Source organism: Dipodomys merriami, unplaced genomic scaffold, assembly GCF_024711535.1.
Source record: "Dipodomys merriami isolate MVZ:Mamm:240054 unplaced genomic scaffold, mDipMer1.0.p SCAF_44, whole genome shotgun sequence".
In the NCBI taxonomy this organism is placed as follows: domain Eukaryota; kingdom Metazoa; phylum Chordata; class Mammalia; order Rodentia; family Heteromyidae; genus Dipodomys; species Dipodomys merriami.
The window spans coordinates 2,744,380-2,770,571 of NW_027206002.1; the positions used below are offsets into that span (position 1 = coordinate 2,744,380).

General features: G+C 50.1%; 1 protein-coding gene across 4 annotated transcripts in view; it reads left to right on the plus strand.

Moving 5' to 3' along the window:
* Window positions 1-17,496: 17,496 nt before the first annotated feature.
* Jade2 (jade family PHD finger 2) overlaps window positions 17,497-26,192 on the plus strand; it is a 49,073-nt gene continuing 40,377 nt past the window's right edge. The window contains exons 1-2 of one of the 4 annotated variants that reach the window (XM_069993780.1): window positions 17,497-17,576; window positions 21,913-22,035. In XM_069993780.1, the coding sequence (XP_069849881.1) occupies window positions 21,988-22,035 (48 nt within the window). In that variant the 5' untranslated portion in view covers window positions 17,497-17,576; window positions 21,913-21,987. Of the gene's footprint in view, window positions 17,624-17,760; window positions 17,869-18,456; window positions 18,543-21,912; window positions 22,036-26,192 lie in introns of those variants that run through there. The other 3 variants (XM_069993778.1, XM_069993777.1, XM_069993779.1) reach the window with 3 other exon arrangements.

Sequence of the window (26,192 nt, forward strand, 5' to 3'; positions counted from 1 at the left end):
AGGACCGACAAAACATTTTTTTAAAAAAGATCCCAGGATCAAGAAAGCACATGGTGCAGTTAGAACTCTGCTTCATTTCATTTGTGAGCCAGTACTTGGGCTTGAATTCAGGGCTTAGGAGCTGTCTCTTAGCTTTTTTTGTTGTTGTTGTTGTTGGTCATAGGGCTTGAACTCTGGGCCTGGGCGCTGTCCCTCAGCTCTTCAGCTCAAGGCTCTACCACTTGAACCACAGTACCACGTCCAGCTTTTTCTGCTTATGTGGTGCTGAGGAATCGAACCCAGGGCCTCATGCATGTGAGGCAAGCACTCTACCACTGAGCCACCTTCCAGCCCCTCTCTTAGTGATAGGCTGGCTGCCTATCACTTGAGCCCCAGCTCTACTTTTGGCTTTTTGCTGATTAATTGGAGATAACGGTCTCATAGACTTTCCTGCCCAGGCTGGCTTTGAACCTTGATCCTCAGATCTCAGCATCCTGAGTAGCTAGGATTACAGGCATGAACCATGAATGCCCAGCTATTTCAGGGTTTTTTTTTTGGTCTGATGGCTCTGCCTCTAGGAGGCCACGTGTTGGTGGCAGGGACATCTGCCCGGATGACATTGACTGTGACAGCTGAGAAACTTGGCAGGGATGGGGAGAGGGAATTTGCCACTGGCTGAAGGGTTGGATCAAGACTTCTGAGGCTGGGTTTGGGCCTAGGACAAGGCAAGTGGCTGAAGGGGACAGGTAAAAAGATGCCTACCTGGGCACTGTGTGGTAGCTAAATGAGCTCTCAATCAGATATATGTGCCAGCACGTACACATCAGTGTCTCAGAGGGTTCCTGGAAAAGAAGGCTTGCCAACTGAGAAAGAAAAACTGTGGAGGCCAGAGTGTGGACTTGGGAATGAGCCAGGCAGGTAGAAGGATGGAAAGTCACCCCCAGGGAAATGTGTAGAGAGATTGTGGGCGATGAAGTAGCAAACAGTGGGAATTTCAATTCTGAGATCTTCCCAAGTCTTGGCCACTGTTGTGGTTCAATAGTGTCTGTCCCCTCTACTCCTCCCCCACACCCCACAAAAAATATTGAAATTCTAGCTCCTAGTACCTGTAAAAGTGACCTTATTTGAAAACAGTCTATTCACAGATTCAATGAAATTAAATGGAAGTAATTGGAGTGGGCCCTAAATCCAGTATGATTAGTGTATTTATAAGAAGATGAAATCTGAACCAGACACTGATGGCTCACACCTGTAATACTAGCTATTCAGGAGGCTGAGATATGAAGATCATAGTTCAAAGACAACCCCAGGGCAGGAAAGTCAGTGAGACTTTTATCTCCAACGAACTACTAGAAAACTGGAAGTGGAGCTGTGGATCAAAGTGGCAGAGCATAGAGCATTAGCCTTGAGCAGAAAAGCTTAAGGACAGTGCCCAGACCCTGAGTTCAAGCCCCAAGATCAACAACAACAAAAAGAGGAAATTTGTTCAGGCACTGGTGGCTCATGCTTGCAATCCAAGCTACGCAAGAGGCTGAGATCTGAGGGTCCTGGTTTGAAGCCAATCTGGGCAGGAAAGTCTGTGCAAATCTTATCTCCAATTAACCATCAAAAAAAAAAAAAAAAAGGCCATATAAAGTGAAGGCAGAGACCACAGAAGCTATGAGAGCCACCACGAAGAGTTTGGGAAGGAACATGGACTTGTTAACACTTTGACTTCCAGTCTCCAGAGCTAGAAAATAGCTTTCTATTTTTGTAAGTCATCCTGTCAAGGTACCTTTGATACGGTTGCCCGGGTGTGTTACTAATACACCCAGTCTGGTTTTGCTACCTGGCATACACTCACTCCCCATCACCTGCTCCACACCCCTCCTCTTGTGCACTGCTAATAGGATCCCTTCCTTTTTCTATACATCAGAAAGGTTTGCCACCTGCTTGTCTCCCTGAGCAGACTCAATAGGCTCCTGGGGGGGGGGGGGGGGAGGGAGGAGGAGACAGTTGTAAGGCAGCATGATGACACATAGTGGGCCTTCCTTACATGGGAAGCGGAAGAAGAGGTACCATCTGCTCCTGCCCAGCCTGGCCTAGCTGGAGCTGGGACATGGCAAACGGCAGCAGCACCCACACAAGCTGTCCTCAGCTTCTTCCTTCTCCGTTTCCCTCCTGGTCCCTTTGTGATTCTGAAGAACTTGGGAAAATTCCTAACCTTCCATTTCAATTGGGCCATTGGCCCTCAGAGCTAGACACAACATAACTGCTCAGGTCCCTCCAACAAGGGGACTGTGTCTGCAGCCCCAATGACTCATGTGCTCTGCTCTATCCCGCAACCTTGGGCGGGACTTGGGCTGGGGATGGTGCCAGGCAGCTCAGGGTAGGAGCTTGGACATCCTGTTGCCCCAATCCAGTCCCTAGGAACAAAGTGTACTTCAGGCTTCAGGACAAAAATCTGGAAGCAGAGAGGCAACTCTCATTTGAACTGAGATCCAAGTGATGAAAGAAACAGACAGAGGAAACAGCAAGTTCAAAGTCCCTGCGGTAGGAATGAGCTTGCCGTGATAGTAACTGGGGGAAAAAAAAACAAAACAACAATAACAATAACAAACAAACAAAAAAACCACCCAGAGAGATAGAAGCAGGGTGAAGGAGAGGTCAGTCTAGGACTTGTGATTAGATGAACACACCTGGGTAATCCAAGCTAATCTCCCACCCGGAAGGTCAGTGTTCTTAATTCTGTTTGCCTAACTACCCTTATACCTGGATCTGACAAGGATCTATTGATCTGTCACTAAACCACAATTTATCTCTCTTCCTACACCATTCATCAAATATCAACAAGTTATTTATCAATCAATTCTTCCTCTGTGGTTTAGTTCTCTCTCTTTTTCCTCTCTCTCTGTCTCTCTCTCTTTCCTTCCCTCGCTTTCCCTTTTTCTCTTTCTTGTGCCAGTTCTAGGACTTGAACTCAGGGCTTCATGCTCTTGTTTAGCTTTTCTGTTCAAGGCTAGTACTCTGCCATTTGAGCCACAGCTTCACTTCTGACTTTTTGGTGGCTCATTGGAGATTTAAAAAAAAAAAAAAAAGGTCTCTCACATTTGTCTGCCTGGTCTGGATTTGAACTGTAACCCTCAGATCTCAGCCTCCTGAGTAGCTAGTATTACAGAATGAGTCACCTGCACCTGGCTATTCCTATCTTTCTTCCAATCTGGTCATTGTACCATCACCTCTTAACCACTATCTAATAAGCAAGCTATATAGCTCAATCTATTATCTCATTGTCGCTGTCCGTGATGAGTTATCGTAAGTCATCCTGGTCCACATTTGTAGATGTGTCATGCATATGGACATCCTTTTTTTGTGCCCAGGGCTGTGACATGTATGGTTAAAGCAAGGGGCAGACACCCCAAAGCCATAAGTCCTTTTCCTTGTATGATCCAATGCCACCAACCCATGCACACTGTACAATGTTGTCAACCAAGAGACCAGACTTTTTTTGCACGTGTGTGCCCCTACTAGGATTTGAACTCAGGACCTTGGACTTTTTACTCAGATTTTTTGTTCCAGGCTTGCACCCTACCACTCGAGCCACACAGCTTCCACTTCTGGTGTTTTGCTGGTTATTGGAGATAAGAGTCTCAGAGGTTTGTCTGCCTGGGCTGGCTTCAAAGTGCAATCCTCAGATCTCAGCCTCTTGAGTAACTAGAATTATAGGCACAAGCCATAAGCTCCTAGGCAAGCAGACCATTCTTATTTGCACTTTCCAGCCAGATCCAGCCAGTTCCAGTCCGCCTTTTGCTCACTAGCCATCCGGCGTATGTGTAAATAATGCAGACTCACTTCAACTTGAAGTTGATCTTAGATCAAATGTGGGCAGAAGAGTGTCTCTGCTGGGCCAGCATCTTGTGCCTCAAATAACAAATCCTGAAGTTAAATGGAAATTATTTTTAGGTTGTCTGGGCGAATACCACAGAGATGTTGCCTCAGGCATGTGTGGGCACATGCAGACACACAACTCACACACGGGGCTATGCACAAATGCACACATACATGCACACACTCCTCCAGCCCCCACACTAGCGGCTCCTTCCTGGTCCCCCACCCAACCTCCTAACTCACACAAAGGACCATGGCAGACATTTCAACAATGACTCATATCCTACCTCATCTTATTTCTATCCTAAGAATGTCACCTCCCCATTGGACCATGAGGCTTTTTGCAAGGATGATATCTACTTCTCTCTCTCTCTCTCTCTCTCTCTCTCTCTCTCTCTCTCTCTCTCTCTCTCTCTCTCTCTCTCTCTCTCTCTCTCTCTCTCTCTCTCCCTCCCAGTCCTGGGGCTTGAACTCAGGGCCTCAATACTGTTCCTCAGCTTTTTCTAGCTTCTTTTGGGGGTGGTTTTATTGGAGATAAGAGCCTCACAGACTTTTCTGCCCAGTCTGGCTTCAAACCACAGTCCTCAGCTCTCAGCCTCCTGAGTTGCTAAAATGGGATTACAGGCATCAGCCACCAGCATCTAGCTTAATGCTTGCTTCTCTTAAGGCCTGCCAGTCAGAGGACTGGACACCCAGCACCTGTTGGCCTTGATCTCTAAGGGTGGTGGGGGTCATGAAGGTAAGGGAATAGGATGCCAGGTGTAGATGCTCTCCGGGCACCCCCAACAGTCCAACCCCCTTCTGCCTTACCCACAATCTGCCTTTCCTACCTAACCTGAATGCCATGATAAAGCATAACTGCTTCTTCTTCTTCTTCTTCTTCTTCTTCTTCTTCTTCTTCTTCTTCTTCTTCTTCTTCTTCTTCTTCTTCTTCTTCTTCTTCTTCTTCTTCTTCTTCTTCTCCTTCTCCTCCTCCTCCTCCTCCTCCTCCTCCTCCTCCTCCTCCTCCTCCTCCTCCTCGTCCTCCTCCTCCTCGTCCTCCTCGTCCTCCTCGTCCTCCTCCTCGTCCTCGTCCTCGTCCTCCTCCTCCTCCTCCTCCTCCTCCTCCTCCTCCTTCTCCTTCTTCCTATGGAACTTGCTTGGAGAACAGTCTCGGGCAGATATAATCTGCCTGGAGCTGGCCTAACTGGGGAGCCACTTGGTAAGAATTACCTTGTTTCACCAGCCATTGGTTATGGCTCAGGCCTGTAATTTTAGCTACTCAGGAAGCTGAGATCTGAGGATCGGGGTTCAAAACCAGTAAGGGAGGAAAGTCTGTGAGACGCTTACCTCTAGACATCAAAAAGCTAGAAATGAATCTGTGGCTCAAATGGTAGCGCGCTAGCCTTGAGAGAGAAAAAAAGAGGCGAAGGGACAGCACCTAGGTCATGAGTTCAAACCCCAGTGCCAGCACACACACACACACACACACACACACACACACACACACACACACACATATGCACATGTGTGCCCAGAGACTTGGAGCCTAAAGAAGACAAAACTGGCCCCAGGCTTTTAGGGGATGCCCTAAAATTGCCCACCCCAATAGCCAACAATGTTTCTCTTCCAGTTCGATGCCAGGCACCTGTGGGATGTTGAGGGCTCCTGCCATAAATTCAGGGGCAATCCCACCCCATTTCCATAGCCCCTGCCCTGCCCCCTCCCATTTGGCTCCCTCCCCTACAGCTGTCATCAGAACTTTTTCAGGCCTTCTTTCTTTCTTTCTTTCTTTTTCTTTCTTTCTTTCTTTCTTTCTTTCTTTCTTTCTTTCTTTCTTTCTTTCTTTCTTTCTTTCTTTCTTTCTTTCCTTCCTTCCTTCCTTCCTCCTCCTTTCTTTCTTTCTTTCTTTCTTTCTTTCCTTCCTTCCTTCCTTCTTCCTCCTTTCTTTCTTTCTTTCTTTCTTTCCTTCCTTCCTTCCTTCTTTCCTTCCTTCCTTCTTCCTCCTTTCTTTCTTTCTTTCTTCCTTCCTTTCTTTCTTTCTTTCTTTCTTTCTTTCTTTCTTTCTTTCTTTCTTTCTTTCTTTCTTTCTTTCTTTCTTTCTTTCCTTCTTTCTTTCTACTAATTACATGTATGTGGGAGTTCCTATGAGTGCTCAGATAAAAACATTGACTTTCAGGCTGGGGGTGTATCTTGATAGTAGATCATCTACTAAGTATGCATGAGGTCTGAGTTAGGTACTCAGGACTACAACACAACAAAACAGGACAGGGTTTTTGTTTTTCTGGGTTTTTTTGGTGGCACTGGGGCTTGAACTAAGGGCTTTGCCTTTGCTAGCCAGGTGCTGTGCCACTTGAGCCATACACACAGCCCTTTTTCACATTAGTGATTTTTTTAGAGAGGGTCTCAAGTGTATGCCCAGGTTAGCCTGGACCATGATCCTCTTATTTAGCTTCCCAAGTAAGTAGGATAACAAGCATATACCTCCATGTCCAGTTTATTCATGGAGATGGGAGTCTTACTAAATTTTTGCAAGGTTTACCGTCTCTAAACCACAATCGTCCCTAATAGCTGGGATTACAGGCATGAGACACTGCGCCTAGCTTTGTAGGTAGTCCGTATGATCCCAGAAAATGGGGTCATACGGAGTATCCAGAAGCATGCTTGTCACTTAGTGCTTTTCTCAGGGCAATCTCCACAGAAGGCTGAGAAATACACAAGGTACTTCTTGGCTGTCTTGTTCCACCTGCACCATGCTTTACTGAATGAGTTGTCTAGTGATGAGCACACAAAGCTGACTCCAGGATTTTACTGTGAAATAGTGTTGTCGTGACCATTCTAACACTGGTCTCCTGTGTCCACATCAGAACGTTTCACTGGAAGAAATTGATTGACGATTGATTGATTGATTGGTGGTTGGATGGTTGGTTGGTTGTGCTGGTCCTGGAGCTTGAACTCTAGGCCTGGGTGCTGTCCCTGAGCTTTGTTGCTCAAGGCTAGGGCTCTACCAGTAGAGCCAAAGCTCCACTTCTGGTTTTTGGTGCTTAATTGGAGATAAGAGTCTCAAGGGCTTTCCTTCCTGGGCTTTGAACTATAATCTTCAGATCTCAGCCTCCTGAGTAGCTAGGATTACCGGTGTGAGCCACCAGCATCTGGCTGGAGGAGACTTATGGAAGTAGAATTGCACATTTTCACCTTTACCTTCCAAGTCAAGGCTGCTACCAGTTTTCACCTTTACCTTGGGCAGCTCCACAAATACTTTCCTGAACAAAGAGCGGCTCCCTCCTGGGCAGATACCACCCATCTCTACAGTGATGTGGGAGATGGGGCCTAGTGAGAGGGCTTTGGGCCATCTGGGCCCTCTGAAGGAAAACCCTGAACTTGAGCCCTGAATTGCTTCTGGACTTGTTATATGACCTCCCACCCTCAACTCTTTTTTGTCTGTCATGGGGCTTGAGTTCTGGGCTTGGGCACTGTCCCTGAGCTCTTCAGTTCAACACTAGTGCTCTACCACTTGAGCTGCAGCACCACTTTTGGTTTTCTGGTGATTAATTGGAGATAAGAGTCTCAGGGACTTTCCTGCCCAGGATGGCTTTGAACTACAATCCTCAAATCTCAGCCTCCTGAGGAGTTAGGATGACAGGTGTAAGCCAATGGGCGCCTGGCACAATTTCCCCCTTTCATATGCTCTCCTACCACCGTGATGCCATCCACAGGAGGGCCTCAGCGGAGCAGAACTGATGCTGCCACCTTGACCTTGAACCTCCACAAATGTGAGCTGAAGATATACCTTACCCTAGCCTAGTGCCAGTGGCTCACACCTGTAATCTTAACTTCTCAAGAGGCTGAAGTCTGACAAGCCAGCCCAGGCAGCAAAGTCTATGAGACTCTTTATCTCCAATAAACTACTCAGAAAAAGCTGAACATGGTGGTATGGCTCAAGTGGTAGAGTACTAGCCTTGAGCCAAAGAAGCTCAAGGATAGTGCCCAGGTCCACAGTTCAAGCCCCAGGACTGACAAAAAAGAAAAAGAAAAAGAAAGGAATAACTTACCCGGCCTCAGTGTTGGTTTGTTCACTTGTTTGATTTTTCTGGTTTGTTTTTGTGGTGCTGGAGATGGAACCCAGGGCCCTTGTGTATACCAGGCTTTACCCCTGAGCTATACTCCAAGCCCAAAGTGGATTTTGTTGATGTAATAGCAAATGGACTTCTACGTCTTTTGTGCTGGTCTTGGGGCTTGAACTCAGTGCCTGGGCACTTTTCCCATGAACGCCTTTTACTCAAGGATAGCGCTCTACCACTTGAGCCACAGCTCCACTTCTGGCTTTTGGGTGGTTAATTGACAATAAGAGTCTCATGGACTGTCCTCCCAGGCTGGCATTGAACTACAGTGCTCTGATTTCAGCCTCCTGAGTTGCTAGGATTACAGGAGTGCATTTACCTGATCAATTCTATCTTCTTACTTGGACCCAAGGCCCATGAAGAAAGGAACTGGGCCTGAAACCCACTGCCCTAACATTAGAGCCTTGTTTCTGTGGGTGTATATATGCTATTTCTAAGAAGGCCCAGTTACTTCTAGTAATGACTAAACACATCATAAGCCCATGGGAAGGCTCTCTGCAAGACTATCTGATTGGGAAGTTGTGCTTTGATTTATCAAAAACTCTGGGGAAAAGGTGAAAGGGTTTTGCTTATACTGCTCAGTTTGACTCACAGCCAGTGGTGTGGGGTGGGGCGTGGGGGGAATAGGGGGATAGGAGATCTTGGTGGATCTTGTCTTGGGCCTGGCCCCTCAGCTCAGAGAGGGGCGTGTCACATGTTGACTCTGGTTGGACAGGCCACTGACTTGGCTGGCCTTATTGGCTGCTGCCAGGTTTGGGGAAGGCATTTGGAGGGATCTTCACTGCCTTGTGCCATCTGTGGCCAACGGGCTAGGTCTGAGAGTCTGAGAAGGAACAGGTGGCCCGGCTGGCACATGATCCCAGTGTCTACTGGGTCTGCTCGGTACCATTTCTGAGCTAGCTACAGAGAAGCCCAGGAGAGTGAGGCAGCTGCTTTGACAAAACCTGAATGCTTGTGTTTTGTGCAGTTGTTGGCACCCAGAAGGTATTCAGGGAACATCTACTGAATGACCAACCCAATATTCATTTGTTTGTCATCCTTTATGCCCCTGAGTGTAGGTGGAAGGGAAAGATGGATTCTAGACACAGGAGAGACAGGAAGAAGTGAGAATATGACATCTGTGCACAATCAGGAAGAAGTCCAGATTTGACTATTTCCCCTTCAGGATTCTCAAATTCTCCAGGAGTCTTCAGGTGAGGGCAGGTGTTTGGATCTTATTTTCCTAACCTCTGAAACCAGTGGTACTTCAAGTCTGATCAGCTGTTGCTGCCTCTGGGAGCTTGGGAGGAATGCAAACACTCTCAAATGCTGGCTTCCCCCTCCCATCCGCCCCCTTCCCCCCCCCCAACTTCATGAATCAAAATCTGCACTTGAACAAGATCTCAGATGACTGATATCATTGAATAAGCACCACCTCAAACAGGAAGGGGTGAGCATGGGCCTGGAACCTAGGAAGGACTTCTCACCTGGCCCAGAGGCCTGCTGGCGAGCAGAATTACATCTGGAGCTCTTGCCTATCTGTATGACTCACACAAATTACTGAGTGGGATATTTTCTGTGTCTCCAGCCCGTGAATAACTTACTGCCTAAAACATAGCAGACACTCAATAAATATTCAATGAATGCATGTTGAACAAATCATAAGCTGCTTCCTCCCCCATTCCCCCCCCCACCCCCGCAATTAAAGAGTTTGAGGTTTATACTGGACCTCTGCTTCTGGACATAAATTGCAAGTTATTTGAAAAGATTTTTTTTTGCCCCCAATAAGGACTCTGGAAGAATAGCTCTTGTCTAATGAGCAATTATTAGGTACCAGGTAGGTGCCTGAGTCCATATAGACAAACCCTGAGCAATTCACAAAGCATGGTTCATGGACAAAGGTGGTAAGAATGACCAGTGCTTGTTAAAAAAAAAATATATAGAGAGCCTGAGCTCTGTCTCAGATCTGCTTATTGAGATCCCTAGGGGCCTGGAACTGGTGGCTCACACTTGTAATCCTAGCTACTCAGACAGCTGAGATCTGAGGATCATGGTTTAAAGCCAGACCAGGCAGGAAAGGCTACGAGACTCTTATCTCCAATTAACTATCAAAAAAAAAAAGCTGGAAATGGAATTATGGCTCAAGTAGGAGATCATTAGCCTCGAGAAAAGAAAAAATAAAAGAGCTCAGGGACAGTGGCTGGTGCCTGAGTTTAAGCTCTAAGAGTGACAAAACAAAATAACACAACAACAACAATCAACCACAGGTACTGGATCCTGTTTCAGACCTGCTTCTTGAGAGACCCAAGAGATAAGGCTCAGAAATCTATATTGTTTTACTTTTCCAGTTTTCTTATCTCATCAGGGCTGGGAATCAAACCCAGCCCCTTAGCATGGTAGGCTACTGTGCTACCATTGGGCTAACCCCAATCCTTAGGAATCTTCTGTGTGTGTGTGTGTGTGTGTGTGTGTGTTTCTGCTCAACATTGGCACTCTACCACTTGAGCCACATCTCCACTTCCACCTATTTTTTTTTCAGAGTTAATTGGAGATAAGAGTCTCATGGCCTTTTTGCTGATTTAATTGGAAATAAAAATCTCATGGCTTTACTGGTTAATTGGAGGTAAAGTCACATGGATTTGTCTGTCTGGGCTAGCTTTGAACTGAGACCTGCAGACCTGTCTCCCAAGTAGCTCAGATAACAGGCATGAGCCACAGGTCCTGCCTAGAAATCTGCAATTTTTTTTTTTAGCAAGCACCCCAAACACCCTAAAAGTTGGAGATCATTTTATCCCTAGTTTATAGAGGAGGAAACTGAAACACAGAGAGCTTAAATGAAGTGTGCAAAGTCATAGAGCTGGTAGATGGTGGAGACAGAACTCAAACCTGGTACCACCTACCTCTGGAATCAGAGCTTTAATCATAGTGTCTATTATGTATACTAGCTATAGCTGATGTTCAGGCTGACTGTGTGTGTGTTTCATTTATGAACAAAGTTTGTGAGACTGTGAAGTCTTGGAAGGTACAACTATCTACAGCATCCTTAACAATAGCCAGCCCTCATCATTTGAATTGAATTTCTGCAGCCTCATGACTGTCCATCTCTTGCCTATTCCCAGAGTGTATGCAGAGATATCCCAAGCATATGCAGAGATATCTCATTCTCAGGCAGCCTTTTGGGACAAGCTGTAACAATGGCCAACTTTGCCAACCTTGAACCCAGTCCAAGGAAACTTTTGCCTACTCCCCTTGGTTCTATGGCTCTTGTCAAGGTCACTATGACCTCTATGTTTCAATATTCAGTCATCACCTTATCTGCCCCCTCAGGACAGAGGGCATTTCATCTCTTCTGGAACTCTCTCTTCCTATGGCTTTGTAGAATATTCCTTCTTTCTCTCTGGATGCTCTCCTTCCACCCATGGCCCACCTGCCTGTATTTGCGGGGTTGAACTCAGAACCTTGAGTTTGTTAGACAGGCACTCTATCATTTAAACCACACCCTAGTCCTGCATTTTGTGTGTGTGTGTGTGTGTGTGTGTGTGTGTGTGTGTGTGTGTGTCTGTGTGTGTGTGTGTCTGTGTGTCTGTGTGAGTACTGAGGACATGAACTCAGAGTCTTGCTTATGAGGCTGGTGCCATACTGCTGTGCCCTGTCTTCAGTATCTTTCACTAGTAATGTTTAGGATGGGGTTTTGTTTCCTGCCTGGACTCTCCTCACCGGAGCTGTGATCTGCCTCCTTGTAGCCTTCTAGTCATTGCTGGTATTAAAGGTATGAGCCACCACATGCAGCTTTCTTTTGGTGGAGATGGTGTCTTGCAGACTTTCCTGTCCAGGCTGACCTGGCCCAGTGATTTTCCCAATCTCAGCCTCCCACATAGTGTAGGATGACAGGCACATGCCTCTGTGTCCAGCTATGGGATGAGAAAGGGTCTTGTGAGCTTTTCTGCACAGGGCTTGGCCTCAAAGGGTGATCCTCCTGCTCTAGGCCTTCAAAATAGTAGGTTTATGGATGTGAGCCACCAACATCAGGGAACAAGCTTTTGATCTGCCCCCACCCCCTCAACTTCTTCCTTCATGTTTCCCCTACCAGCTCATGATACCTCCATCTTTCCTTTGGCTTTAGATAAAACTCTTATAATCCTCCTTAACAACTTTCTCTTTATTCCATTGGTAGATTTTGTCAAAATGCATAAATAGCTGGGCACCTGGTGCCTCACACCTGTAATCTCAGCTACTCAAGAAGCTGAGCGCTGCTGGGCGCTGGTGGCTCACGCCTGTAATCCTACCTACTCAGGAGGCTGAGATCTGAGGATCGTGGTTCAAAGCCAACCCCGGGCAGGAAAGACCGTGAGACTCCTATCTCCAATAAACCTCCAGAAAACCGGAAGTGGCTCTGTGGCTCAAGTGGTAGAGCTCTTGCCTTGAGCTGAAGAGCTGAGGGACAGCACTCAGGCCCAGAGTTCAAGCCCCACTACCAACAACAACAACAAAAAAAGCTGAGAGCTGAGGATTTCCTGGTGAGACTTATCGCCACGTTAACCAGGAAAAAGCCAGAAGTGGGACTGTGGCTCAAGTGGTAGAGCACCATCCTTGAGCACAAAAGCTCAGGGAAATCACTCAGGCTGTCATACATACCAAGCACACATACACACACGCTATAAAATTGTTATCTTTGTCCAAGCTACTTCTCTGGCCCACTGTAATATTATCGCTTACATAGCTCTGTCCTCCTAAATGCTCTTCCTGCTCCAGCCTAGCCCCCTTCCATCTGTCCTCTGAGTCACAGCTGAGTGACCTGTAAATTCCAGTGTCAGATCATATCACTCTCTTGCTCATATTAATCCTCCATATCATTCTAGCCAAAGCCAAATTCCTGACAGTGCCCTACAAGGTGCTAAGTAATCTTTTCATTTTACACAGTAAGCACACTTCTGCCCGGGAGGCTTTGAACTTGCTAGTCCCGGTAGAGATGGGGATTCTTAACCTTTCTTTGGTGTGTATACTTTTTCTTTTTCCTTTTTGTTGGTTGTGGGGTTTGAACTCAGGGCCTGGGTGCTGTCCCTGAGCTCTTTTAGCTCAAAACTAGTGCTCTATCACTTTAAGCCATAGTCCTGCTTCTGGTTTTTGGGTAGTTATCTGGAGATAAGAGTCTCATGAACTTTCTTGGCCAAGCTGGCTTTGAACAATGAAAGTCTGTGAAACTCTTATCTCCAATAAACCACCAGAAAACCGGAAGTGGCGCTGTAGCTCAAGTGATAGAGCATTAGCCTTGAGCTGAAGAGCTGAGGGACAGCACTCAGGCCCAGAGTTCACAACTGACCAAAATAAATAAATAAATAAACAAACAAATAAATAAATAAAAAGAGTCTCTCAGATTTTCCTGCTGTGGCTGGCTTCGAACCATGATCTTCAAATCTCAGTCTCTGGAATAGCTCTGATGACAGACCTGAGCCTGAGCCTGTTTATTTTTGTTTATGTATTGGTGCTGGAGATTGAACTTGGGCCTCATGCATGCTAGATGAGCACTCTAACACTCAGCTATATTCCTAGCCCTATGATCTGTAAATTCATAAATTCAACTTCCTAAATTATAAAGGAAACCCTGTACCTTGAAATACAACTCTCATATTTAAAAAAATGTGTAATCTATGTGTTTCTTTATTAATTCATTAAACTACAAGAGTAGCAGCATAATCCTGAAGTGGTGATGAGTGGAATGATATTTTAAGGTATTTGTCACAATGTAATGTGACATGAAAATAGCTGTGACTTCTGCCAGCCACAGTGTCACAGGTGCTGCTCACACCACTGATTTGTTGTCTGTATTCATAATTGAAGAACACACCACATTTTAATTAGTGAAAATAAAACTGGGATTTTTTTTTTCCTCCTCATTGAACATCAAGACCAACCTCATGAATTCTACCCACAGACTTATGGAAGCGAGCGTCTGGGTTAAGAAGGCCTGGCTTATGCCAGGTATTGGTAGCTCTAATTCTAGCCACTCAGGAGGTGGAGATCAGAGGATCCTAGGTTGAAGTCAGCCTGGGCAGGAAAGTCTATAAGACTCTTACGTGCAATTAATGATCAAAAAGCCAAAGGTAGAGCTGTGGCTTAAGTAGTAGAATGTTAGCCTTGAGGGAAAAAGGCCAAGCAAGAGTGTGAGGCCCTGAGTTCAAGACTCAGTACCAGCCCCCCAAAAAGAAATCTGTCTCCCCATACTATGTCCTTCTTTCCTACCTCATTTTTGCTCTATCACATTTATCAAACATATTTTCATTATTTGTTATAATTTATTTTTGTGCTGTTCTGGAGCTTGAACTCAGGGCCTGGATGCTGTCCCTGAGTTTTTTTTGCTCAAGGCTAGCACTCTACCATTTGAGCCATAGCTCTACTTCTGGCTTTTTTGGTAGTTAACTGGAGACAAGAGTCTCCTGGATTTTCCTGCTGGGGCTGGCTTTAAACCTTGATCCTCAGATCTCCTGAGTAGCTCTGGAGCCACCAAAACTGAGGGAGCCTCATGCCTCCATTCCTGTTCCAGACATGGAGTAGAGCCTGTTTTCTGAACTTCGACAATTAATCTCCAATTAATCTCCAATTAATCAGCAAAAAGCCAGAAGTGGAGCTCATGTCTCAAGTGATAGAACAGCAACTTTGAGGGGAAAAAAAAAGTCCAAGCAAGAACATGAGGACTTGAATTCAAGTTTCTGTACTGGTATTAAAAAGAAAAAGAAGAAGAACTTAGGTATTTAAACACCTGGTAAGTACTCCCACATGAAACACCTGTTCCCAGGCATTGACCTTGGCCTGGGGAAATCCTAGTGACTGAGCAGAGAACCAAAGCCAGGTGTTAGCCAGCCTCTCTCTTATGAGACAAGTCTCCTTGCACACTATGAATGAAGGCCCAGGAGAGATGTCCTGGTGTCTCGCTCTGAGTTCATATTTCTTTCTTGGTGTAAAAAAAAAAATATTTCAGTATCCATCATCTCCTTTATTGTACAGACAATCCACTCCGTCAGAGGGACTTGAGCTGTTATTACGACTTTCTTATTAGATTTATTTCTCCTATAAGCAAATGTGTTCACAATACTCCATGGGGGAGGGGGAGAAATCTTCTTAATTGTCCCATAAATGTCATCTTATGTAAACTGCATATTTATCTTCCTATGGAAAGGCGGGGAGTGCACAGGGGGAAAAAAAGGAAGAAGAAACAACCTTCAGTCTTGGAGAGGGAAAGGGATTCACAACTTCAAAAGCCAAAGGTGAATTGAAGACTTAAAAAAAAAAACCAAAAAACCAACACACACACAAAAACCCAGCCACCACCACCACCAATATTGTATCATCTTGGAGGGGGGGCAGGCAAAGAAGGAGGGCGGGGGGGGGGTGGAAGTTAGCAACAATGTCTAGGCTCCCAAACTCGCCGCCCCCACCCCCCTCCACCTGAGGGCATTCCGTGGAAGCGGCAGGTTGCACCCCTGCAGCTCCCCACATCCAGCCCAGCCCTGTTTCCTTCCTAGAGAGGTGAGCTGGGCGCGGGCACCGCGGGTCGGGTGGGTGTGGTTGGCCCAGAGCTCCGGGAACCGACCCAAGGCCCCGCCGCGGCCGGGTGAGCCGTCCTCCCTCCCTCCCGCCCTCCCTCCCTCTCGCCCGGCTCTGCTTCCAGAAACTGCGAGGATTCAAGCGCACTGTTTGTACACCACAAGGTCAAGTCGGGAAGTGGAGCCGGTGGAGGAGGAGGGGCGAGGAGAGGAGGCGAAGGGTGGGGGGAGAGGGGCGCCCCACTTCTCCACCAAGTGCCCACCCTTGGGAAGGTGCCCCCTCCGTGGGGGTTTTAACCCTGTAAGAGGGAGGCATGGGAGGGGAGAGCCGGGAGGCCGGGGCTCGGTGCCCCCTCCTCCCCGCCCCTGGGGTTAACTCAGATTCGGAGGCCCAGGACTTGCACCCCGCCACCCATCACTGCGTCCCCCCAAACACACACCTCCCCGGAAATGCGGGGCAGCGCCAGGCGCCCCAGAGAGAGACACCCGAGGGGAGAGGGCGACACGTTTAAGAGGGACACTCCCCCCCACCCCGTCGCCTGACGGACCCAAACCTCTTTGCACGAGGTCGCCCACAATTTCAAGTTTCGACCCCCCCCCCCCACATACACCCCAGGCCCCGGGAGACATGAGTTTCCATTTGGATGGGGAGAAGGGGGGAGCAGAGCCTCGCCCCCTTTCCCCCCCTTCCACCCCTCTCCGGACTCGTGCGCGCCCCTCTCCCCGCGCCCCTGCCCAACACTTTGGGGTGCACTTCTGGGGCGCTGCCAGACGCCACCTCGCTGTGTTCGGTTCCGATTTGGGGGGGGTTAAATAAATAAATAAATAAACACCACCGGCGATTCCGACACAGGGCGGAGGGCGAGGGTCTCCCCGGGCTGGAGCCGTCCTCCCCCCCGCCCTCCCCTCCCCGGCCCCCCCTCACCCCTCCCCAGCCCGGAGGGGGGCGGGGTGCTCCGCGCAAACCCTCGCTTCCTCCGCCAGTGTCGCCTCCGGGCTGTTATTTGCAAAAGAAACGTCTTTTTGACGCAGGGAGAAATGGCAAATTTTAAGTACGTCATTAATATGGCGCCAAAAGGGGTTTTGTGTGTGTGGCTTTTTTTTTTTTTTAAGTATAAGCTGGCTTTTTTTTTCTTCTTTTTAAGGTGGCAGAGGAGAGGGGGGGGCGCCGCCCCGGGGTCTGGGGTGCGAAGGGGGCGGGGTGTGAGCCGAAAGTGTGAGTGAGCGCAGGGGCGGGGTGTGTGTGTGTGTGTGAGTGTGCGAAGTGTGAGCCGACCTGATGGGACTTGCACGGGGCGCTGCCGCCCCGCTCGGGCCCGGCCCTGGGGGCGCCCCCCAGAGTCCACGCGGGAGTGCGCGCCCCGGGTGCCAAGCGGAGGGGGTGCATGGCGAGGGGGGGAGGGGAGGGCGTCCTGGGGCCCACGGCGCTACCTGGAACCCGCCTCCCGAGCCCCACAACTGGGAAGCGGGGCCGGGGGTGGGGGGGGCGGCTACAAATAAGAGGAGGGGGGGTGTCAGGAGCCGAGATGGGAGTGAATAAGAAAAGTGGCTACTCCCCCCCTCTGCCCGCCCCCACCCCACCCCCATCCCAACACATTTCTTTTTTTTTTTTTTTTTCAAAAAAGAGATCACAAGGAAGTCTTGGTTTAAAAAGAAACAGAAACATACACAGGGGGTTGGTGAATGGTGCCGACCGCGGCCATCGCCGTCCGAGGCTATTTGATTTTTCATTTTTGGGGGTGGTGGTGGTGGCGGGGTGGGGTGTGAGGAGCGTCCATGGAGTTACTTTGCGCCCACTCGTCAGCGACACCCGCTTGGGGTCTGGCGGGCTGAAAACGTCCCTCACTCTCTCCCTCCTCCTCCTCCTCCTCCCCCCCCACTCAACCCCTACCACCACCACCACCACCCCCAGTAAAGGGCGCGCGCGGGGCCGGGGACGCCGCGGGGCCCCACCGCCTCCCTCGCCACGACCCCGGATGGATGCGCGCCCCCCGCCCTCCCGCGCCGGCCCCAGGAGCTCCTGGTTTCGGGAGCATCCTTCCCGCGCCGGCCCCCGCCGCGGCGCGTAGCGGAGGGCAGCGCCCCTCGGGAAGGGCCACGGCGGAGCCAGGTGAGAGGCGGCCCCGCGGCCGATGGGCCCTGCGCATCTCCGCGGCGGTATGTAGTGCGTGTGTGTGAGTGTGTGTGTGTGTTTGCAACAGATCAGCCTGCGCTCCTCTCTCTCTCGCTCGCTCGCTCTCTCTCTCTCGCTGGCTGCCTGTTCTAGGAAGCCAGCGCGGGGGGTGGGGGGACGATGCACAAGCACAGGGCTGAGAGATTGCGCATGTTGGTCAGTCATGTTTTTAAAGAGTACAGTGCGGGGAGGCTGAGCAGGGGCGCATGCAACCACAACTTTTGGAAGGGTGAGCCTGGCGACCTTCTTTTATTAATGACTGCGGCAAGGCGTCCCTCCCCCCCCCACCCAGGGCCGGCCAGGGGGCGCGGGCGGGCGGGCGGGCGGGCGGGCGGGGGCGCGCCAGGGCTGCAACTTGCCCCGTGGGCTCCGGCCCGGGTTTGGAAGGGGGGCTGCGGCGGGGAGATGGGTACGGAGTGTGTAGGGAGAGTGGTGGGGGGGGGGGTGAGGGATGGAACGGGGGAGGTTGAGATGGCGAGGTGGGGTGGGAGAGGGGGAGGGTCGCCCGCGGGGTGAGGGGTGGTGGTCAAGGGGAAGGGGGGGGAGCTCCCGATCACCCGGGAAGCGATCGTGCTCTCCGGTGTGGCCCCGAGTTTCATTTTGTTGATACGCAGCACGTCCGGGCGCCCGAACCGGGTTGAGCCGGTGCACATGACCCCGCGTTGGGCTCACGTGCAAAAACCAGTCCGGTCCTAGACACCTTCCGGGAGGGGGAGGGCGGGGGTCACCGCCTCCGCCCTGCGCCCCCTGGCTCCCCGCTGGGTGCACGCGGGCGCTGCACGCGGGGGCAGCATGCTCGGCTTTCGGGCTCAGAGGCTTTGCACAAATTAAGACAGTTGCTTTTTGGCGTGTTTTTTCTTTTTCTTTTTTTCCTCTTGGAAGGGCGGGGGACAACCTTTCCAGGTGAGTGTGGAGGGTGCTTAGTCCCAGCACCTGGGGTGTGGAATGGGGGTCGGGGACAGTCGCCGCCGCCACCACCACCACCACCTTCCCTCCCTCCCTCCTCCCGGGCTGCGCGGGAGTCCGGCGGGGGAAGAGAGTGGAAATGTACCGGCAACGGGGCCGGAGCGGCGGGTGCGCGCTCGCGGGGCGACGGCAGGGGGCGTGGCCCTTGTTTACCTTCTCCCAACTCCGCCGGTTCGCGTCCCGCCGGAGGGAGAGACGGCGGTGCCACCTCCCACCCCTCCTCTGCCCACCCTTCCTCCCTTCGGGTGGTCGAGGGGAGCGGGGTTCAGTGGCGGGATCCGAATTCGGGGGACACACGCACCTGACCCCCTCCCCCCCAATGAGTGACATTGCAACCCCCGCCCCCCAAGCAAGCAGTGCTGCAGTTTCTCCCCCCTCCACCCGCACCCCCCCTCCGCCGCCGCCGGATCCCCGGGCCCAGCCCCGCCCCGCCCCCCGCAGCGGCATCTTCCCGGCCTCACCTCCTTCCTCCCCTCTTCCCTCCTTCCCACCCACTCGCCTGCGCCTGCGGAGCGGCTCCCGCCCGCCTCCTCCCCTCCGGGGTGCAGACTTGTGGCTCCCCGCGGTATCTTCCCGCCCATCCCGGGGTTCGGAGACGCCCCCTGCCCCGGCCCCGGGAATGAACCGGAGTCACATTGTCCACTCGTGGCTGTGCTGCCGTGGGGGGTGAGGATGTCTGCAAAGATCGGGCTGGAAAGGCTTCACACTCTTGCCTTCCAGAGGCCCAGCACCTTCCCCAACCCTGCACACACCGCTCCCTGGCGCCCCCCTCCCCCAGGGCCTCGGCGGGGCTACCCCGAGGGCTCCTCGATCTTTCCTCCTCCCCGGGCTCCAAGCCCACCCACCTCCTGGCGCGCCTCCCCTGGCCCGAACCGCCTCGTGCCCTTCTTGCGCCTGGGCCGGAGCCCCCCGCAGCTACCTCCGGCTCCTCCTTCCAGCTCCCGCGGTCGGAATCACGCCGGCGCGCCTCCAGCCTGCCATCCCGCCGATTGCCTCTAGGGGCAGGCTGGAGGCGCGCGCAACCCCCCTTCTAATCCCTTTAGTCACTGCAGCCGACCCGGGCAATTTTATTATTATTATTATTATTATTTTTAACCAGCTTGGGCGCTGGGCCTGGTGTAGAGGGGACTGGAATAGAAGCTCCAAGCTTTTTTTTTTTTTTATTGCCAAGGGCATGTCGTACCCAACAACCCTGATCTGCAGATTTCACTCCTCCACTGCATGTGGAGGGACAAAGTTGTATCCAGAGGCAGAGTTTGCTGGGGGGTCCTGTGTGCATTCATTGCAGCTCCAAAGGGGTTAGGGAAGGGGCCTGGGTTGGAAGGAAGAGCCCTAAGCTCTGAAGTCCAGACTAGGTGTTAGGATACCACCCAACAAAAGTTGTTTGCAAACTTGAGTTCTGGGCCTGGAAGGAGGTTAAGACCTCCTAGCCCCTCCTCCCAGGGTAGCCCCGACTCTCTCTCTCTCCACTGGTAAAATTCCCAGTAGGACATTTGGCAAAAGAGCCCGGCAGAAAGTTGCCAACCGGGCCTGGCCCTGTTTCCTGGGCTTCTGGGGTATTGCCTTCTCCCCTTCCCTAATTTCCTTTCTCACCTTAGGGCCCAAGTGAACGCACCAGCCCTCCTGTCCCGTCCTCTTCAGGCGGGTTGGGACTCGCAGGGCGATCTACCAAGCAGAGGAGGAAAAATAACAACAGAATAACTGTAAGGGGGGAAGGAATGAGTAATAAAGCTGACCCAGGCAGGGAGGAAGACTTTCATGTTTAAGTGATGCTATTTGCTTTTTAGGTCACAGGCTGCAAAAACAGGCTTTGATCCGAAGTGGGCGAATAATTTATTGAGAAAGTTTGCATGGTAGGGGAGAGAGAGAGAGAAGAGAGAGAGAGAAAGATGTTTGTTTGATCTGGAGCCCTCTGAGTATCCTGAATGCTGCTGGCTGTTGTTTTGAGTGGAAAAGCATTTGGTTCCACAGCAAATGCTTCTCAGAGGGAAGTCCTTGCCCCAGGCAGCGGGAACTTACAGTGAATGTAGGTTTTGAAACTGTTTGGCTTAGGGTCTTCCCAGTACTTTTGGAGATGAAGTGTTGAAGGACAGAGTTGTTTGGACTCTGGATATAGCAAATGTTTCCAGAACGTTTTCCCATCCAACATGCTTTTCCTTTTCCTAAATTGCCTGGCAAAATGGCCAGTGACTCAGATCCAAGATGCTTTCAGAAATCTCTTCCACCTCTCATTGACGGAGAAAGGGGGCTGCTGCACCCCAAGCCCCAGATGCACCTCAGTCTTTTTTTGGGAAAGGGGCTTGAACTCAGGGCCTAGGCTTTATCCCTTAGCTGTTTGTTGTTTTTGTTCAAGAATGGCACTCTACCACTTGAGCCACCACTCTTACTTATGTCTTTTTGGTAGTTAATTGGAAATAAGAGTCTCATAGACTTTCCTGCCCAGGCTGGCTTTGAATTGCAATCCTCAGATCTCAACCTCCTGAGTAGCTAGGATCACAGGCATGAACCACACTGGTGCCCAGCTGTGTCTTAGAGTCTTAAGCCAGTGTCTTGAACATGGACTCCCTCATCTTTTTGAGACTGTGGGCAGGATGTTCTGGTTAAAATTGGTGTTTCTGTGAACAGGGAGGTGATTATCTCCTGCTCATGACTCAGGTCAGAAACTTCCACTCAGTGCTTTATAACACGTGCAACAGGCTGTTTGGGGACTGAACAGTTTAGATTCCGCCAGAGGAAGCCAGGAGAGTTGAGAGGAGAAGCCCTGGGCTTGGCTGTGTTCCCAATACCCAGCTAATACCATGTGCCTGAATTGCTTAACATTCACAGGTTCCATCCTTGGTCAAAACTTAGGAAGGGAAGAAGGCTGGATCTGGAGTACAGGGTACTCTTAGTTTCCTCTTAGACAATCCTGTGGTTGGGAATACTCTCAGCCATACTGAAAATTGTCAGCCTACGTATATACTTAGTCCTTTGAGAATGGAATATACCCCTGGAAGGTGGGACAGTGTAGGTGTGAATCCACAGTCCCTTTGCCCACCATTGGTGTAATAAGTGATACAGTGTATTAAAAAGACCAATGCCAGGGCTGGGGATATAGGTAAGTGGTCGAACACTTCACTATCATGTGTAAGGTCCTGAGTTCAACCCCCAGAACAAGAGGCAAGGGGCGGGAAGTGGAGGAGGATCGCCTAAGCCCAAAGTTATACCTGTGGTAAGCGCTTGATTAGTACTAGCCATTCTTACTGTTCTTATTAGTGACCTAGAAGGGCACCTAAAGCACCTTTGACCTTTGATCTCTCACCGTTAGGCTTGGCCAGGTGCCAGCTTCCTTCTCTGAAGAAGAGATCAGCAGGAGCCAGCAGATGCCAATGGGCAGCCAGATATGGAAGCGAGCGGACCAAACTTTTCCCTCTCTGAGATGAAGAGCAGGGTGAGTAAACACTAAAAGACCAAGTCGATGAGTAGATGGAGAATGGGTGTGAGCAGTGTGTTTAGGGGACCTGGGTCCCTCTGGGGTGCTTAGAATTGCAGGTGGGTAGTGATGGTAGAGGAGGGAGGTGCAGCTGGGTTCCCCTAGGCTTGGAGAAGCAGACTCAAAGATGGCAGACGGCAGCCCTGGGCCCTGTGTGCATAAAATCCTTTTTGTAACTGCCATTACTGTCCCTAAGAAGGCATTAAAGTTAATGAGAGATGGGAAAGAGTGGGGCTCTGACCCCCTGTTTCAAGCAGTTTTAAGAGTGTGCCGCTCTTGTTTTCTGAATGTCTGGCCTTCCCGACACAAGGAGGCTCTGAGGACAGGTTTTCCAGCCGAAATATCATTAAATTGTATTAGCATCTTATTACACACACGCCTTAGCAGTCTGCTTCAGACAGGGAGAGTTTTTGTTTCTCTTTGAAAGATTGTGTCTGGAATGGTAAATTGCCTGCTTGAAAGCCACTTTCCCCTCTCAGTTTTAAGGAGGCGGCCGAAATCCTGCTGTGTGTGGTGGCAGGGTCGGGCAGGCCTGGTGGCCTCTGAAGAGGAGAGGCCTGAGGCCAGGCTGGGGGGTGTTTTAACTGCCCCTCCAGAGGCTGCAGTAGCTAGGTCTAAAAGGCCCACTTGTTCCCAGGGTCAGATGGAGGGGCGTTAATGGAGGCCCAGGGTGTTTATTTGAGTTTATTTACAGAGAGGTCTTTAAAGGGGGCTGGCATTGGCCAGTGGTGTTCAAGGCCAGACCTGAGGCCCCCACAAAGACCCAGTGGCTAGTGTTGCCAAGAAAACATCTGCCACCAAATTGGCTGCCCTATTACTGAGTTGACATTGATCATTAGCCAGGAGCCCAGCCAAATAAAGCCTCCTGGAGAATGTGTGAGGTCAAGATGGGGAAGGCAGGCTGTGAAAACAGCACGGAATCCTGGCCTGGGGTGTTTGTTCCTGCCAGCCACAGGCAAGCCAGCTGGGCTATAGACAAGAACACACCAGCACTTCCTATTGTGTACTGAGTGCAAGGTTAGGGGTTGCTGGGACATTTAGCTAGATTTGCTTCTTCCCCACTCCCAAGGGGAGGAGCAGTCAACAAGTAGCTCACTGCAATTCTGCAAGGTGGTGAATTTCTGTTTTCTTTCTTTCTTTTTTCTGTTTGTGCCAATGCTGGGCTTTGAACTCAGGGCCTGGCCATTGTTTCTTAGCTCTTTCACTCAAAACTAGCACTCTACCGCTTGAGCTCTACAGATGGCTTTTTTACTGTTTAGGAGGAGATAAGACTCTCCTAGACCTTTCTACCGAGGCTGGCTGTGAACTTGGATCTTCTCAGGAGGGCTCAGCCTCCTGAGTAGCTAGGATTGCAGGTGTAAGCCACCAGCTCCGGGCTTGATGAATTTCTTTAGATAGAGTGATGGGTAAAAACGAACATACATGATGTTGAAGCCCAGATTTGAAGGTTGCACAGTCAGAAACTCAATAGACCACATAAAAGAACACTGCAGGCCAACTAACTGGTGCCCAGGTCTCCAAACATGGGATGTCTTTGGCTTGTGGGAGGAAGTGAAAGGAGCCATTGTAGCTGGAAAGCAGTGAGGAAGGCACTAGTGGTCAATGCACACTAGTCAAAGTGGGCAAAAGCTGGGCTCTGTTGGCTCTTGTGGTCAAGACTTCAAGATGTGTCCTTTGATCAGCAGGAAGCCTTTGAAAGAGTTTCTGTGGGGCCACAATGGGATCTGATTTATGTTTTCTAAACATCCCTTGGGCCTATCTGTGGAGCCCTGGATTACAGGAGAGTAATAGTGCAAGCCAGGCAATGAACATGGGGTCCAAGCAGAAAGGAGATGGGCTGGGGTATGAGGTATGAGGTATGAGGGCAGGTGTGGGCCAGTAGAGTTAGACAAAGCCATATGTTCTGAAAGGTGAGCCCTCATAGCCCAGCCCCCAAGATGAGTTTCTCCATGCTGGGGGCGGGAGGGGCGGCTTAAGGGGCCTGCAAATTACTGATACAATTGGCAACAAAAGAAGATTCTTCCTAGCCAGGCACCTGTGGCTCATGCCTGTAATCCTAACTACTTAGGAAGCTGAGCTCAACACCAGCCCACACAGGAAAAAGTGCATGCAACTCTTATCTCCAATAAACCAACAAATAAAGCCAGAAGTGGCTCAAGTGTGGCTCAAGTGGTGGAGCGCTAGCCTTGAGCAGAAAAGCTAATCGACAGAATCCAGGCCCTGAGATCAAGCCCCAGGACCAGCAAAAACAAACAAACAAAAACAAGACCCTTCCTTTCTTGAATCATTATAGAAATGATTTTAAGGACCACTTTCTGTCTTTGCAAAGTAAGTGCCTTGTGATATGAGGTCATCTCCCAGAAGAGATCTTTGCCTTGATGGAAATTGGAGGACTGATAGGGAAAAATCAGAGGCCAAGGTGAAATCTCAGCCTCCCTCCCCATCCTGACTATTTGCATGGCAGCCTTGGAGTTGGACTTGGGTCAGTGAGTCCTCCTGTCTTCTTTGGGTTCAAGAGGTAACTTGTGGAGCAAAGGGTAGCCTCACAGAGGACCTAGGCCTCTTTCAGGCTTCATTGGCCAGCTTGGGGGAGGGCCAGGGGTGATGTTTTGTCATGGAGGTAGGGAAGGAAGCCTTCAGAATGGACTTTACTTCAAAAGAAGAAAGCTTTGTTCATACAATGGTGTGTTCCCTCATAGCCTACCTATTATTCCAACTAAACTACCACAAAATCTCCCTTGGTAAAAGGTGTGTGTGTGTGGTGTGTGTGTGTGTGTGTGTGTGTGTGTGTGTGTGTGTGTGTGTGTGTGTGTGTTTGTATGTGTGTGTGCTTGTGCATATATTTTGTTTGGTATTCTTTTGTGCCTATACTGTGGTTTGAACTCAAAACTTAGGCACTGTCTTTTAGTGGTTTTTTTTTTGTTGTTGTTGTTCTACCACTTCAGCTCTACTTCAGGCTTTTTGCTTGTTAGCTGAGGAGTCTCTCCAATTTTCCTATCCATGCTGGCCTCACACCTCCGTCCTCAGATCTCAGCCTCTTGAGTAGCTAGTGTAGCCACCAGTGCCCAGCTGGCAGTGAGTGCCCGGGAGCCTGTGCTATCTCTGTTTCTGCAGTGGCAGCTGAGTTGCTTACTCTGACAGCTGCCCTTCAGTCTGTCACCCTCTGCAGAGCACTGCATACCTCTGAAATTGTACAGCAAGCCATCAGCCCTGATGAGCCTTCCTGCTGTTGGAGTACTGAGAAGCTCATAGTTAAGGCAGGTTCCAGGCAGGGGCATTATCCAGATCTGCTCCAGAGATGTGGGTTTCCTTGCCCCAGTTCCATGAACAAATGCTTCCTGGTTTCTGCTGGGCTGGAGCAAGATAGGGGTACTGGTCACTGGTGTCACACCTGCAACACTAGCCATGCAGGAAGCTGAGATCTGAGGGTCGCAAGTCAAAACCAGCCCAGGTAGAAAAGTCTCTGAGATCCTTATCTCCAATGAACCAACAAAAAGCCAGAAATGGAGTTGTGACTCAAGGGGTGGAGTACTAGCCTCAATCACAAAAGCTCAGGGACAGCACTCAGGTCCCAAGTTCAAGCCCCAGGATGGCAAACGTGCACGTGCGCACGCGCACACACACACACACACACATCCACACAAGATAGGGGCACTCTAGGGCTTAACAGGAAAAGACTAAGGGATAGTAGCAGCCGGTAATAGCTGGCAGATGGGTTAGACTGAAGGCTTTCTCCAAAAGACAGGGACTGGCTCTCTGTGTTTGGTTATGAGCAACGAGGCCATTCTGGGCCCTGCAGGAATGTGTGGAAGCTGCAATGCAATCCATCTCACTTGAACTTGACCACAGACCAGCCGTGTGACCCTGAGCAGATTATCAAGCCACTCTGCCTGCTCCCCTCCAAGCAAACAAGAGCAGACTCTGCTCCTAGGATTAGAGGAAATAAAAGTATGGGCAAAGTTTTCTAATGGACTGCATGCAGCTGATGGACTGTACAAAAGGCAGCTCTGTGTAGGTTCACAGATCAGACCTCAGACCATGGGTTCAAATCTCTGCTGAGCCAGTTCCTTGTAGGACAAGTCACAGCTTCACCTATAAAAGGAGCTTATAGCTCA